Below are 16,966 nucleotides of genomic sequence, written 5' to 3'. Positions count from 1 at the left end.
GCCCTTTATTATATAAAAAAAATATTTTTACGTATGTTAGTCATTACTATTAAAAAATAGTTTCAGTCTGCAAGCCTATTCCTTCAATAATTTTCAGCCCCCCTCATCATAAGCAATTTACATCCTGCTCCTAGTTTTCTAATTAGGGAGTGTCACTTCCAGCAATACATGCTGTGTGTGGTCTCTGTGTCCAGGATGCTGATGACTTCAATAGTTCCATCAACTAAAACTTTATTTCTTTAGTGATTCCCTTCATGTACTTTCTTCCCTATCCACAACCTATTTTCTCTGCTATCCCCAAGAACGTAGATACTTTCCCCCCTCTCCTCGATATGGTTTGTGTACAACCTCCTCCCCTTCCCTGCTGCTATTACTAACTTTGAAAGCAGTGAAGGGGAGGACAGATAGAGTCAGAGAGAGCGACAAGCAGAGGTCTCAGGAATTTTGGTCAGAATTTGCAGACCACCTAACTAGTTAGAAAAATTTTCAATGACTGTTTAGAAAGTTGCTTCATTTTTCATTTAGGAAGCAAATGAACAAAAAAAAAAATATCAGTGCCAAAGTATAAATAGTCTTTAAATATAAAATTTACCAAAGCATATTGTTTTTTTTGTGAATATTTGAAATAGTCTGTGTATGCACAATTTATTTAGTGGGATTTACAAATGTGAGCATAATAAATATTAATTGCAGAAAGTGACCATACTTGTATAATCAGTGGCAATTCATGTGACAGGGCTTTGTGACTGGAGGAAAGGACGGAGTGGTGGAGCTCTGGGACGATATGTTTGAAAGGTGCCTAAAGACATATGCTATTAAAAGATCAGCAATTTCTTCTAATTCAAAAGGTAAATTTGAATTACGAATTTTTATTTTTTTTAAATTTGAATTTTTTGTGTGCATTCAAGTCATCAAAAAGTTAAAAATAATAATTTTTTCATTATATCATGTTTATATTGAAAAATTACAGTAGGCCAGTTTCACATTTGCGCTTCAGGGCGCAGCGACGGCCTGCGAACAGCCGCAGCTAAGCCCCGCCCCCTGTCGCGCCTCCGCCGGTAGCTCCGCCTCCGGGCGCATGACGTTGCATGCGTCATGCGTCCCCTATCTTTATCACGCAGGCCGTGCGCAGTATGCGTTTGGCGGCGCCTGCGTCCTTTTGACGGTGCGTCGAGCGCAACCAAATTGCAACAGGTTGCGTTTGGCGCTGGTCGGCGCACCGTCAAAAGGACGCAGGCGCCGCAAAAACGCATACTGCGCACGGCCTGTGTCCTCAGTGATAAAGATAGGGGACGCATGACGCATGCAGCGTCATGTGCCCGGAGGCGGAGCTACCGGCGGAGGTGCGGAAGGGGGTGGGGCTTAGCGGCGGCCGTTCGCAGGCCGTCGCTGCGCCCTGAAGCGCAAATGTGAAACTGGCCTAAATGCATTTTTAAGTCCCCTTTCAAGTCATTTCACAAACTAAAAGTATTTTATTGAAATTATCCTTTTTGCTTTTTTATATGCTGTATATATTTTTGCAGTAGGAAAAATGTTTGATGACGAGGAACTGGTCATATGTGATGTTAATTAAAAAAAATCTTCTTCTTGTTTGTAATTAATTTAGGTAGTAAACAAGTAAACATTTTGATTTTTTTTTTTTGTCACAGTTTTTTTTATTTGCTTTACCCCAGAAATGTAATTTTTTATACAATTAAAAACATAATGGAGCAAAACAGAATGGAGAAATATGAAGCAGTAAAATTTACGAGTTTGCACCAAATATTCAGGCTAAATTTCTCTGCGTCAAAAAGAAGGTCTTCAGACTAAAAGCTGCAGCAGTAATTAGAAATACTAAAATCTGATTTTATTTTTACTGTAGATATATTTCTAAAGGGTGATATTCAGTCAGTTTGGTGCAGACATATGCAGGGCAATATCTCATTACATAGCCAGACACACTACATGCCCCATCACATTGCCAGCCAATACCCCCTGACTATGCCTCAACAGAACCCCCTGACAATGCTTCAACAGAACCCCCTGACAATGCTTCAACAGAACGCCCTGACAATGCCTCAACACAACCCCCTTATAATGCCTCAACAGAACCCCCTGACAATGCCTCAACAGAACCCCCTGCCAATGCCTCAACAGAATTCCCTGACAATGCCTCAACAGAACCCCCTTACAATGCCTCAACACAACCCCCTGACAATGCCTCAACACAACCCCCTGACAATGCCTCAACACAACCCCCTGACAATGCCTCAACAGAACCCCCTGACAATGCCTCAACAGAACCCCCTGACAATGCCTCAACAGAACCCCCTTACAATGCCTCAACAGAACCCCCTTACAATGCCTCAACACAACCCCCTGACAATGCCTCAACAGAACCCCCTGACAATGCCTCAACACAACCCCCTGACAATGCCTCAACAGAACCCCTTGACAATGCTTCAACAGAACCCCCTGCCAATGCCTCAACAGAACCCCCTGACAATGCCTCAACAGAACCCCCTGACAATGCCTCAACAGAACCCACTGACAATGCCTCAACAGAACCCCCTGACAATGCCTCAACACAACCCCCTGACTATGCCAGCCATGGTGCCTGTGGTCTATGTGTATGATGTGACTGTTCAGTGAGAAAATGACATATAGGAACAGTCCGTGATGTGTTCACACGCTGACTTGCCTGGGCCTTAGTGTAAGTTCACATGACCAATTTCTCCACATCTTAGAAAAACGGTCCGATAATTCTGATTAGACATTTATCAGAGTTTGATCAGAGTGACATCAGTTTTTCTCAGATGAAGAGAAAAAAAAGTTTTTCCACCTTCTTCATTCTGTCAATCCATGAAAAAAAGGACTGCACTTTTTTTCATGGATTGACAGTGCGGTCTAATTTTTTTCACATACCCATAGGTTTGCATTGCCAATTTTGATCCGACCCTCAAATCAACATCGGATAGGTCTCCAATATTTTCCGCGGACCACATCCTCATAGAAAATCATAAGTACGAGTGCCATTTCTGAAAATAGGACTTGGCCGAAAAATCGGTCATGTGCACAAGCTCTTACAATCACACGGAGCTCAGACTTGTGCTTTCCCCGCTGCCTGCGTGCAGACTGTCAGGCGCACGAGTAGTTTGCAGCAACATTTTTAGAAAAAAGTGTCTCAGTCGTCCGAAAAAAGGTAAATAAGCAAAAAAAAAAACATGCTCCGCAAGCCCCTAGAAACTGGAGCATTGTAAAAAATAAATGACAGGTCATAAGGAGAGACATAGTTTTGGCGCAGCACATAAAAAACAGTAATATGTTGGGATTTTCTAGGCAAAACAGGTACATATATAAATCTGTACATTTAAGCCAAGAAGGCTTACATTGCAATCTTGAATGGAGCTAAGGGGCGCACACATGTACCCGCTTTATTTCTAACCCTATCCTACCAATATCTGGTGTCACTTGTCGTCGATGGCTCGTTGTCCCGATATAGATACCTTTCATAATTTTTGAATATAAAATACTCACATTATTTTATTAGTGAAATAGCAGCAAATATTTGATAGTTGTGAACGGATTTTAGCCGATGATTCTAATCCCAGTTTATTCCATTGGGGCTCTTGATAACGGGGCACGACTCTAGTGATTCACTCCTTATCTGTTTGTTAAATTACGGAGTAGATAAGTGCTTGGGAAAGGTGGGAAGTCATTCTATGCGGTTTATTTTTCATGGTACCAGAAATATCTATAGAAAGAAACTCCGCAGGGGCGGACACGACGAGAAGAGGCCCCTGTGCCAGAACAATATATGAGCCCTTTGCTGCCCAATAGCTGATCGTAATTCACCGTTCCTGCTGCTTTGGAGGAGGATTGGGCCCCATTATCTCTTGGGCCCCAGTGCAGCTGCACAATTTGCACCGTCCGCCCCCTTTTTCATTTGTCGAGAAGTATCTGTCTTCTCTGTTCATATCCTGCTCATGAATGGTTGTGTTACTGAACACCTTTTTTTTTTACTTGTTTTTACTACTACTCCTTTGCTACTGTTTACCGTCTCATCAATATATGTCTCCTAGGCTTACTTTTAGAAGATAATCCTTCAATCCGTGCCATCACTTTGGGACATGGACACATATTGGTTGGGACCAAGAATGGTGAAGTTCTAGAAATTGATAAAAGTGGTCCAATAACATTGCTTGTTCAGGTAAAACATTTTTCTTAGTGAACTGTCATTACCTGGGTGTATACTCAGTTGTATGATTTATTTAGGTGGTAAGCCCACCCTAGAACACCATTTAGCATTTTAGATGTAGAAATAATCTTAATTATACAAGTGCTCATTTTGTAGTGATCATGAGTTATAGTGTGTATTGTGGTTCTAATTGGTATTGGGATCGCAAACAGATTCTTTTCTTTGACTGTGTTAAATTGAAGGCGGCCATAGTGACTTGTAACGGCACGCTCCATTACATGCCTTATATATACAGATTTTCCCCTTTGAGGATACAATAGCTCCGTACATAGAGCACCCATTAGAGCCTCTACAACATGTGCCTACAGTGGGCATGGCCCACTCATTCAGGGGCTGGCTCACCATTACGTATCACATCCACTGTATAGATCAAGAAAAATAAATAATGGTCGCAGTTTGCAGTCTATTAAAAAAATGATCCCATCTAGTGAATAGTTATTACATTTATATAGTATGGCGCCTGATGTTCACAGTGTATAGCTATGTTCAGGTCCATCTATTAATGGGAATCTGTCAGCAGGTTTTGCTATGTAATCTGAGAGCAGCATGATTAATGATTAACTTGAGAGCCTGATTCCACTGATGTGTCACTTACCAAGCTGTTTCAATAAAATCAGTGTTTTATCAGCAGCAGATTATTATTACAGGACTAGGCGTCCCGTGTCTCCTAGTCAACTTCTCTGTGTATCTCCACCCCCTCCACTGATTGGCAGCTTTCTGACAATCCACAGTGTATACAGACAGCTGCCATTCAGTGGTGTGGGCAGGGTTATATAGGGTTCATCATTCAGAGCATTGCTAGATCTGCAGCAGAGAAAACTGTGATTGTATAAATATGGCAGCTTGCAGACCAGCAAGTGATACATCGCTGGAATCAGGGTCTCTGTCCCTATATTTTGCTGCTCTCAGTTGGCATAGCAAGCACCTAGTAGCAGATTCCCTTTAAGCTGAGTGTTGCTGGGCACCCATGCTCAGTCACTCTTCATGGAGCCATGCAGAGTGAACTCCTATATTTCTATATCTCAGACTGATTCGTATTAGTGAGTAGACGTGTATCTGCAGAGATCTGCATGACCTCCTAATACAAAAAGACAGTAAGTAGTTGGATGCGAGCACAGACACACTCAGGAGACAGAGCTCCCCTGAGATGTGACACTGAAGAAACCTAGTGTGACAACGTGTTATACTGCCCTGCATGAACCTGCCACAATAAGACCAATCCATGATAAATCAGCGTCTCGGAGACAATCAGGACAGCAGCGCACACATAACACATGCATGCCGTCGTCTTTTTCTTCAAGTCAGCGACACGCGGCTCCAGAATGGAGTATGTGCCATGTATAGCAGAAGGTTCGGTGTGTCTGTACAATGCCGAAGATGCTTTTATTAGAAAGGCATAACATCATTGCAGATCTGTACTTTATGAGCAAACACAAACCAAATGTAGATGAAGAAGCTGCAATAATACAATTAGCGGAAAGCAAATGGCATTATGCTGTAGATTGATTACATCAATGGAAACGAGTATTGACTGTAGGATGGAATAAGAATCCATTAGATGTAATTAGGGAGCTCTGGAAAGCCTTGTTTATGGTTACACTAACAGAAGACTCTCCATTGCAGGGTCTGACACCACCAGTAAAATGGCCTCTCATAGGCCTATCTTCATCATACAGTGTTCTAGTTTATCCGTCTTGGTTATTTAAAATAATGCAAACATATGGGGTACATAATCCACATGTTCAGCATGTAATTCTTGGACTGGGTTAATACCATCCTGGCCAAAAGTGTTGGCACCCTTGAAATTGTTCCAGGAAATGAAGTATTTCTCCCAGAAAATTATTGCAATTACACATTTTGTTGTAGACATGTTTATTTCCTTTGCGTGTATTGGAACAACACCAAAAAAACATGAGAAAAAAAAAACAAAGTGGACATCATTTCACACAAAACCTCCTCAGCTAGGGGTTTAACTTGTCCGGTAAGCCCCAGTTGTTTTTCTTTCTGGAAATATGTGAGTTTTCCTCCCCAGCACCTTTCCCTTCTTCTTCACGTTTGGGGGTCTGAGAGGTTTTGCTTATTTTTTTTTTATTTAGTTCTCCTTATTTATCCCTGTCTATCCTTTGTGAACGTGTTTTAGTTTCTCACCCTGGGTTCTCGTGTCTCCCTGCATGCCTTTCTCTACTTTTGTTGGATTTGTGTTGAAAATATGACAAACCCCTCGACGGCCTTTTAGGTAGCCAGGTGCGAGGAGGTCTATTCACTTGTGCGGCTAGGGCTTTTTCTAGTCTGTACGGGGACCAGTTGGGTACAGGGGAGGCTTCTCTGTTTGGTAGCTTTTTCCCTCTTCAGCTGCTATACAATGCACTGACGTTTTAGAATGCGACTTCCTAGTAGAATGAGGACTTCTCAAACATTTAATGTCAATGGGCTTTTTTAAAGTAGTTAAAGAGGGCCTGTCACCAGATCAAAAGCGACAACTTTTTGCTCCTATTTTATTCCCATTATTCCCCAGAGTATTCCATCCGATCATACAGATCCAGAGATATGAGCCTTTTTATATAGTGCTATTTTTTATGGTCTTTACCAAGGCATGTGGCTTACATGATTCTCTGGGGTGTGTCTTTAGACTGCTTTTCATTATTACCCTGTTAGCAACGGCCTCTTTGTAAATTTCATAAAAATTAGCAGTAAATAAAAAGGCCCATATCTATGCAACCAAATGGTGGATTTGAAAAATAAACACCTCAAAGGAGCTACTGAAATAAAATAAGTGCAAAAATTGGACACTTTTGACTGGACTGGTGATAGGTCCTCTCTAAGGTTAGTCAGATCTATTAGGTGATAGGTCCTCTTTAAGGTTAGTCAGATCTATTAGGTGACAGGTCCTCTCTAAGGTTACTCAGATCTATTAGGTGACAGGTCCTCGCTAAGGTTAATCAGATCTATTAGGTGATAGGTCCTCTCTAAGGTTAGTCAGATCTATTAGGTGACAGGTCCTCTCTAAGATTAGTCAGATCTATTAGGTGACAGGTCCTCTCTAAGGTTAGTCAGATCTATTAGGTGATAGGTCCTCTCTAAGGTTAGTCAGATCTATTAGGTGACAGGTCCTCGCTAAGGTTTGTCAGATCTATTAGGTGATAGGTCCTCTTTAAGGTTAGTCAGATCTATTAGGTGACAGGTCCTCTTTAAGGTTAGTCAGATCTATTAGGTGACAGGTTCTCTGTAAGGTTAGTCAGATCTATTAGGTGGTAGGTCCTCTCTAAGGTTAGTCAGATCTATTAGGTGACAGGTCCCCTCTAAGGTTAGCCAGATCTATTAGGTGATAGGTCCTCTCTAAGGTTTGTCAGATCTATTAGGTGATAGGTCCTCTTTAAGGTTAGTCAGATCTATTAGGTGACAGGTCCTCTTTAAGGTTAGTCAGATCTATTAGGTGACAGGTTCTCTCTAAGGTTAGTCAGATCTATTAGGTGGTAGGTCCTCTCTAAGGTTAGTCAGATCTATTAGGTGACAGGTCCCCTCTAAGGTTAGCCAGATCTATTAGGTGATAGGTCCTCTCTAAGGTTAGTCAGATCTATTAGGTGACAGGTCCTCTCTAAGGTTAGTCAGATCTATTAGGTGACAGGTCCTCGCTAAGGTTAATCAGATCTATTAGGTGATAGGTCCTCTCTAAGGTTAGTCAGATCTATTAGGTGACAGGTCCTCGCTAAGGTTAATCACATCTATTAGGTGATAGGTCCTCTCTAAGGTTAGTCAGATCTATTAGGTGATAGGTCCTCTCTAAGGTAAGTCAGATCTATTAGGTGACAGGTCCTCTCTAAGGCTAGTCAGATCTATTAGGTGATAGGTCCTCTCTAAGGTTAGTCAGATCTGTTAGGTGATAGGTCCTCTCTAAGGTTAGTCAGATCTATTAAGTGACAGGTTCTCTCTAAGGTTAGTCAGATCTATTAGGTGATAGGTCCTCTCTAAGGTTAGTCAGATCTGTTAGGTGATAGGTCCTCTCTAAGGTTAGTCAGATATATTAAGTGACAGGTCCTCTAAGGTTAGTCAGATCTATTAGGTGACAGGTCCTCGCTAAGGTTAATCACATCTATTAGGTGATAGGTCCTCTCTAAGGTTAGTCAGATCTATTGGGTGATAGGTCCTCTCTAAGGTTAGTCAGATCTATTAGGTGACAGGTCCTCGCTAAGGTTAATCACATCTATTAGGTGGTAGGTCCTCTTTAAGGTTAGTCAGATCTATTAGGTGACAGGTCCTCTCTAGGGTTAGTCAGATCTATTAGGTGACAGGTCCTCTCTAAGGTTAATCAGATCTATTAGGTGACAGTTCCTCTCTAAGGCTAGTCAGATCTATTAGGTGATAGGTCCTCTCTAAGGTTAGTCAGATCTGTTAGGTGATAGGTCCTCTCTAAGGTTAGTCAGATCTATTAGGTGATAGGTCCTCTCTAAGGTTAGTCAGATCTGTTAGGTGATAGGTCCTCTCTAAGGTTAGTCAGATCTATTAGGTTATAGGTCCTCTCTAAGGTTAGTCAGATCTATTAGGTGACAGGTCCTCTCTAAGGTTAGTCAGATCTATTAGGTTGTGAAGCTGTGGACAGCATGGTGGTTAGCTCAGCTTCCTTACAGCTCAGGAGTCCTGGGTTTAAATCTGACCAGGAGCAACATTTGCACTTGTGTGTGGTCTGGTTACACATCCCAGAGGTGTATTTTATATATTGACTCACTATCTGTGAAGGAACCTAGCCTCTGTCCCCTCAGTTTTCAACATCTCTTTATTCTCCTTTCTTACTACTTTCCTTTGCTCTATCTTTGTATATTATCATTTTATTTGCATGTTAAGTATGGTAAAATGTTTTTTTTTAAATATAATGTGTATATAAGCGTTTATCTTACTTGTTCAGTGTTATATAATGATATATGGGCAATACATTCATTTTAACACATCATTAACATTTTACTGTAGTTGCCATATTGTTGTGAAACATAACTACCTAATAGTGAAATGATTGCTAGCTGATCAGCTGCACTACGGAACCATCCACATAGGTGTGTTCTCCATCAGAAAGCAGTGTTGTTTTTCATGGAATTTATTATTTGTGACAGGGTCATATGGAAGGTGAAGTCTGGGGTCTGTCAACCCATCCGCAGCAACCTGTAAGTGCCACAGTGAGTGATGACAAAACACTCCGGATCTGGGAACTCTCCTCCAATCACCGCATGCTGGCTGTGCGGAAGCTGAAAAAGGGTGAGTATCGGGTGCAAAAAAAATCTAAATACTTAGGTATTCAGAAGACATTTATTGTATAACATACTATAGTGTGTTGTTATAACCCTTGTAGGCGCAGATCTTACTCTGGACTATGCTATTAAAAAAGCAGATTTCCTGTTTCTGATAAAAGCAACTTGTTTACTCTTCAGTTAACGTTGTGCACAAGAAAACATAGTTTTTGTGATAGAATTAAAGCTTTTTACATGTCCTGCAATATAAAATGATACCTTTTCTGTAAAGATCCCATGTGCCAGTCACATGTAATCTAGTATAAAAGCTATAGGCAAATCAGACTAAGAGTGCACTGGGGACGTGCCAGTGCACTAGAAGAAGTCAGTGAAAGTGCAAGGACACATGCCGATGCACTTCCAGACTTGCATATGGCTTCACCTGTGGACTTTCAACTGTTCACAGCTAGCTATACACCCAGCATGGCTGTCAGCATTAGGCTCCCCAATAAGGATGTATAGATTTATCTCCACAACATCTCAGGATGGGATATGTGGATATCAATCTAAACTGCTGCTTCTTTCCTTCCTCCATTTTTCCTGCCAGGTAGTGAGATCAGTTAACGTTGGTCTACTGTGTATAGCACAATAAACCAAAGTTGGCTGATGCGTTTTTGCATGAACCAGCAACGATGCTTTTATTAGGTAATGATGGGTATAACAACTGGAAGCAAAAAGAATGACATTTTATTATTTAGAGACAAAATTAAGGCTGTTTTCAAGTGTCTACAGTGTGCTCCTCACTAACCACTGCGTGTTACCTGTGTGTGTTTCAGGTGGACGATGCTGTGCCTTTTCTCCAGACGGGAAAGCCTTAGCTGTAGGCCTGAATGATGGCAGCTTCATAGTGGTAAATGCCGATACTCTTGAAGACATGGTGTCCTTTCACCATAGGAAGGAAATTATATCTGATATTAAATTTTCTCCAGGTATGAGCCCCTTCTAGAACTATAGGTTTTGTTCTTGATACTTAGATATTTTTTTTAAATTTATTTATTTATTCTTCTTACATAAGATTCTCTCACCACATGTCGATACACTATTACCTCTACTTGTATTTGTCCTTTTTTTTGTTTTTGTTTTTTTTTTTTTGCTTTTTAAAGAGAGACTACATTAGTTGTTTGGTAAGATTATGTATAGGAAAACAGAATATTAACGGGAACTTCTCAGGAGATTCATATTGTCCGAGCCGCAGGCAGTATATAATCAGACACCGACTCCATTATTGCACTTGTGTTTGGGTTACCATGAAATGTTGTGGAGTTCACAGAAAACGTTGTTGAAAAGCTGGTCCGGGATCTCTCCGATGACTACTTCTCCAAGGCAAGTTCATGGCGGCCTCTCTTGCTTAGGCTAGTGTCTCACCAGTGCATTTTCTCTGATCCAAGAGAATCGGGCCGATTATGCAAGTCACACTTTGATCAGAGTGTGGACATAGTGTGCTCTGTTTTCCTCGGATGTGGGGAAGATGAAAAAAAAATGACCCCATTTTCTCCATTGTGTCAGTCCGTGAAGATCAGAATGCACTCAGATGTCATCTGAGTGCAGTCCTATGTTTTCCACTGACTCATTGACTTGCATGCAAATCATACACACGCCATCCACATCTAGCTGGAAACCTTACACTATCACTGAGTGGATTCATTTACCTTGAACCAGATAGTATGAAACGCCCATGCACCAGCCTATAGGAGATAGTGTGAGGTGCACAGCTCTTCCTGAATTATCAGCTTGTCAGGAGGCGCTGATGATGGTCCAAACCCACTCATCAGACTGATAGGTGATAATTTACATAGTGCGTTAGACATTTATGAAGACATTTTTCCATGGTATGCGGTGATTTGATGGTGATGTGAGGACATAAAAGTGGAGAAGGATTTTAAATTGAGGAATTAAAATGCATAGGTATATAGTGCCCTTTATGAAAACCTGATCAAAATTACAGATGATTACTTTGCTAATTGATTGGTAAAGGAGGCTTTATTTATTCTAGGTGGAGTTCCTATTATTATAGCAGTAAAATAATGAGATGACAAGGCAAGGTTACATTACATATATTACCTGCGTATATAAGGAATATATGAGACACACATTGGTATTTAGAAATTGGATTTTTCATTAATGGTTCTACTCCCAACAAAAGTCATAATTTTCTGTATCATTTTATATTCGACTGTAAATGTGGTGACCGTGTATCTGTCCGGCTGTGGCTGATTTACGGCTTGTCGGTAGTTGTGCTGTGACTCTTACATGAGCAGTGCAGTTATGCTTCGCTTGAATAAAGGGTTTCTTTTCTATCAAGGATGACTATGGAGCTGCCTATCACTGTAGGAGGAACAGAGTGTCTGCCATAAGGAGAAAGTGTACTATAAAGTCCTACTTTTGTCTTTTGCAGATGCTGGAAAATATCTGGCAGTGGCCTCTCATGATAACTTTGTTGATTTCTATAATGTACTGACAAGCAAGAGGGTTGGTATCTGCAAAGGAGCGTCCAGCTACATAACCCACATTGACTGGGACTCTAGAGGTAAAATATTCACACTACCATTAAAGAATGTCTAAAAAAAAGTACCATACACGGAAAATGTTGACTAGTCATTTTTAATATTGTCCTCTGTCCTATATCACTGTAAACTAAACATCACAGTTTGCAGTTGGTTGGAAGTATAATATAGGCCGGGGTCACAAGTGCGAGAAACTCGCACGAGTCTTGCATCTTAATACCCGGCACTGCTGCCGGCACTCGGGACTGGAGCACTCAGCTGCATAGAAATACATGCAGCTGCACACTCTGGTCCCGAGTGCCGGCGGCAGTGCCGGGTATTAGGCTGGAGTCACACTAACCTGCGCAAAATACGGTCAGTATTTTACAGGCATAATACGGATGACAGACCCCTAAATAGTGCTCCGTATGTCATCCGTAATCAAGGTGTGGTCGCGTATTTTGCACATGTCAGCATCCGTATGCAATCCGTATGGCATCCGTATGGCGAGATTTTCTCGCAGGCTTGCAAAATGGACATATAATGGAGCCCTATGACAATTTTAATAAAGAAATGAAAGAATAGATATATACTCATAGAATGCATATATATATATATATATATATATATATGTATTCTATGTGTATATATCTATTCTTTCTTTCTTTCTTAAACCTGTCAGTGTGAGTTTACTGTATAGCGCACTGAATTGCCGGCTTTGCTAAAAGACACCTGGTGCGTATTTCTCGCAAGTCACATGTGTGGCCTGTGTGTAATCCGTATTTTTTGCGCACCCATAGACTTGCATTGGCATATTACGGCCGTAGTACGCTGACAATCGCAGCATGCAGCATGCAGCCATTGGCACGGAGCGTAGAATACGGATGAGAAATATACGGCTGATTCGAGGGACCCAAGAGAATCATTGGTCCGTGTGTAATGCGTGCTTTTAGCGCCTCTCTCTCGGCCGTATTCCTCGCCAGTGTGACCCCGGCCTCAAGATGCGAGACTCGTGAGAGTTTCTCACATGTGTGATCCCCGGCCAAATGGATTTTCTACTTTTAAGACGTTCTGAGATCTTCCTAAGATAAGCTTATCTTCCCTGGGAATAATAGGATTGTGGAGTGGAAGTCCATCTGCACAATTCTTATTTTTCCAGATGTCAGGGTAGAAGAGAATTGCACAATTGGACTCTAAATGCTGGGAGGCTCCCATATAAATTAGATGGGGCCGATCCCTCTGAAATTGGGTGATCACGTCCTTAACAAATGAATGGGTGTGCTCAGTTTGGACAGTTATTTTATCCTGACAGACTTCCTTTAAATGGTGCCCTTTATTGTATGCCTAAACATTTCAGTGTCCCTTCTCACCTACTTGTTTTCCATCTGTCTGTGCCTTTTTCTGTTTCCTGTGAAGCATGAAGGCAGAGGGAAGATGCAAAGCAAGGATGCACTGAGCACCTGTGCTTGGTTTGAACAGTCGTTTTGTGCTGACAGACTTCATTTAATGTAGCGGAAAATAAGGAAAATTCAACAAACAGTTCTAATACACTGGAGTAGACACAAATACCTTTGTTCTGAAAAACTTTGGGGATCCCAATTTTTCACCACAATCTTTACCCCTTACTGATATATGATGTACAGTTACGCCTTATGCTGGCTCGCTGACTTAGGGCTGAGTCAGACTGCCGTATAACTCATGCAAGAATCGCATCGCACTGAACGAACTGGCCCGGCACCTCTCCTGACCTGAGCAAGACAGTATGATGTATTTCTATGCAGCCGCCAAACTTAGGTCTGGAGAGCTGACAGCCAGTACGAGGTTTATGATGCGATTCTCGCACGAGAAATACGGCAGTCTGTCTCTGCCCTTAGATGCAGACTTACAAAACGAGCCCGCATTTTTCCTGGCAGATGATGGCTGTGATGTTCAGCCATCATCTGCCTCTAACAGGTGCAGGTTGAGCAGAACTATGCATAGCAGTACTGTAGCATTGTTGTGTATAGCATAAGTAATTAGATGATTGCAGGTTCAAGTCCTCAAAGGGGCACTAATAAGTACAGTAGAAAGTGAAAAAAAAAGGTTTTAAAATTATGAAAAGATAAAAAAAATAAAAGTTCAAACCTGCCTGTTGCCCCATCAAAAGTAAAGTAGTAAAAAGAATAATAAAATATAGATATTTGATATCATTGCATCCATAAAAGTCCAATCTATCAAAATATAAATTAATTAACCCGATCGGTAAATGGCTTAATGAGAAAAGTGATTTAATCAAAACCCCAGAATTATGTTTTTTCAGCTGCTGTAGCATTGCAGTATAAAAACAATAAAAGGTGATGAAAACATCATATAATAATAATAATAATAATAATAATAATACATTTTATTTCTATAGCGCCGATATATTCCGCAGCACTTTACATTTCAGAGGGGATTTGTACAGACAATAGACATTACAGCATAACAGTAATCACATAGGTCATAACAGATACCAAGAGGAATGAGGGCCCTGCTCGCAAGCTTAAGGTACTGTCACACTTAGCGATGCACCAGCGACCCCGACCAGTGATATGACGCGGTCAGGATCGCTGGTACATCGCTAAGTGGTCGCTAGTGAGCTGCCACACAGGCAGATCTCACCAGCGACATAGCAGGGGTCGGGGGTCGCCTCGTCTGAAGATAATAATACCAAAGAATTTGTGTTTGCAATCATTTTCAGGAAGAAACTGAGTATTATCTGACAGAATTGCAGGGGTGTCAATACTTATGGCCACAACTGTATAGTCTTGGAGATGGGAGTGGGAGGTTCTGATTATTGTGGATGCTAACCTCGGGTCATCAGCAGAACAGAGGGCGCGGGTTGGATGGTATACTGAAACAAGGGAGGAGACGTAGGGTGGTGCTGAGCCATGGAGGGCTTTGTGGGTGAGGGTAATAAGTTTGTACTGGATTCTGGAGTGGATAGGTAGCCAGTGTAATGACTGGCACAAGGTAGAGGCATCGGTGTAACGATTGGCGAGGAATATGATCCTGGCAGCTGCATTCAAGACAGATTGGAGGGGGGAGAGTTTGGTAAGAGGGAGACCGATTAGAAGTGAGTTACAATAGTCGACACGAGAATGAATAAGAGAAACAGTAAGAGTTTTTGCGGAGTCAAAAGTAAGAAAAGGTCGAATTCTAGAAATGTTTTTGAGGTGCAGATAACAAGAGCGAGCCAGTGATCGTATGTGGGGGACAAAGGAAAGCTCGGAGTCAAGTATGACCCCAAGACAACGGGCATGTTGCTGGGGAGTAATAGTGGAACCACACACGGAAATGGCAATGTCTGGTATAGGTACATTAGTAGCGGGAGGAAACACAAGGAGTTCAGTCTTTGACATGTTCAGTTTCAGATATAGTGAGGACATGATGTTAGACACAGCGTTTAGACAATCGCTGGTGTTTTCTAGAAAGGCAGGCGTGATGTCAGGAGAAGAAGCGTATAATTGGGTGTCATCAGCATAGAGATGGTACTGGAAACTAAATCTACTGATTGTTTGACCAATAGGGGCAGTGTACAAAGAGAAGAGGATGGGGGCCTAGGACGGATCCTTGGGGAACCCCAACAGTAAGGGGAAAATGAGAGGAGGAAGAGCCAGCAAAAGATACAGTAAAGGAGCGGTCAGAGAGATAGGAGGAGAACCAGGAGAGAACGGTGTCCTTGAGGCCAATGGAACGGAGCATAGTGAGGAGGAGCTGATGATCCACAGTGTCGAGTGTTGCAGAGAGATCCAAGAGAATTAGCATGGAGTAATGACCATTTGATTTAGCTGTTAGTAGATCATTAGAGACTTTAGTGAGGGCAGTTTCAGTAGAGTGTAGAGTAGAGTTCCAGGAGTTTAGAGATGAAGGGAAGATTAGAGACAGGTCTATAGTTAGCGGCACAGTCTTGGTCGAGGGATGTTTTTTTAAGTAGTGGATGTATGATGGCATGCTTAAATGCTTATGCTTATATCTACCCCAAAATGGTATAAATAATAACATAAGCTCAGGGTGCAAAAAATAAGCCCCCACACAGCCCATCGGCCAAAAATTGAAAACTTTACAGGTGTCTAAAAATGGCAACACAACCAAAAAAATGTATTTTTTTTTTTAATTTCTGAATTTTGTTTTACCACTTAATTAAAAAAAAAAAAAGTATGCAGGTTTGGAATTTGAACAATCGTACTGACCTGGAGAATCATATTGCCAGGTCAGTTTTACTGTATAGTGAACATGATAAAATTAAAAAATAAAAAAAAACAATTTTGGAATTGCACTTTTTTTTTCCACAATTTTGCTGCACTTGGAATTTGTTTCCCTCTTTCCAGTGCATCACATGATAACGCAGTGCAATTCATAATACAACTGATCCCCCAAAAACAAACCTCTAGATGGCTATGTGGACTGAAAAATAAAAAAGTTAGGGTGTGTGCACACGTTGCAGATTCTGCTGCGGATCTGCAGCGGATTTGGCCCTGCGGATCCGCAGCAGTTCCGCAGACATTGTGCAGTACAATGCTAATCAATGGGGTTTCAAAACCACAGTGCACATGCTGCGGATTTTTCAGCGCGGATTTGCTGCGGTTTTAAATCTGCAGCATGTCAATTCTTTCTGCGGATTCCGCAGCGGTTTGACACCTGTTCCATTGTCCAGATGTTAAACCGCAGGGAAAAACAGCAGGCTAATCCGCAGGTAAACCGCAGGTCACTTTACCTGCAGTTTTACCTGCAAATGCGCGCTGAAAAATCCGCAGATGATTCCGCACTGTGTGCACTCACCCTTATGGTGCTTGGAAGAAGGGGAGGAAAAAACAAAAAAAAATGGAAATTGGCCTCAGCAGGATAGGGTTAACAAAACTAATGTAGGTTTCAGTTCTTTAGGGCTCCAGAGGTGAACGATCCCTCCAGGTTTTGTGGCAAGATCTATATAACACTACCAATGTTTGCCT

General features: G+C 41.6%; 1 protein-coding gene across 5 annotated transcripts in view; it reads left to right on the top strand.

The window, feature by feature from the left end:
* Positions 1-16,966, top strand: part of EML6 (EMAP like 6) — a 197,322-nt gene that overhangs the window by 117,039 nt on the left and 63,317 nt on the right. For all 5 annotated transcript variants that reach the window (XM_073553917.1, XM_073553915.1, XM_073553916.1 and 2 more), the window contains exons 19-23: positions 737-848; positions 4,062-4,189; positions 9,340-9,481; positions 10,290-10,442; positions 11,909-12,040. In XM_073553917.1, the coding sequence (XP_073410018.1) occupies positions 737-848; positions 4,062-4,189; positions 9,340-9,481; positions 10,290-10,442; positions 11,909-12,040 (667 nt within the window). The remainder of the gene's footprint in view (positions 1-736; positions 849-4,061; positions 4,190-9,339; positions 9,482-10,289; positions 10,443-11,908; positions 12,041-16,966) is intronic.

The sequence above is a fragment of the Dendrobates tinctorius genome, unplaced genomic scaffold (assembly GCF_039654945.1).
Source record: "Dendrobates tinctorius isolate UK_male_01 unplaced genomic scaffold, ASM3965494v1 ptg000203l, whole genome shotgun sequence".
In the NCBI taxonomy this organism is placed as follows: Eukaryota; Metazoa; Chordata; class Amphibia; order Anura; family Dendrobatidae; genus Dendrobates; species Dendrobates tinctorius.
The sequence above is the reverse complement of the archived record's forward strand: the minus strand, read 5'-3'. Positions and strand labels throughout refer to the sequence as shown.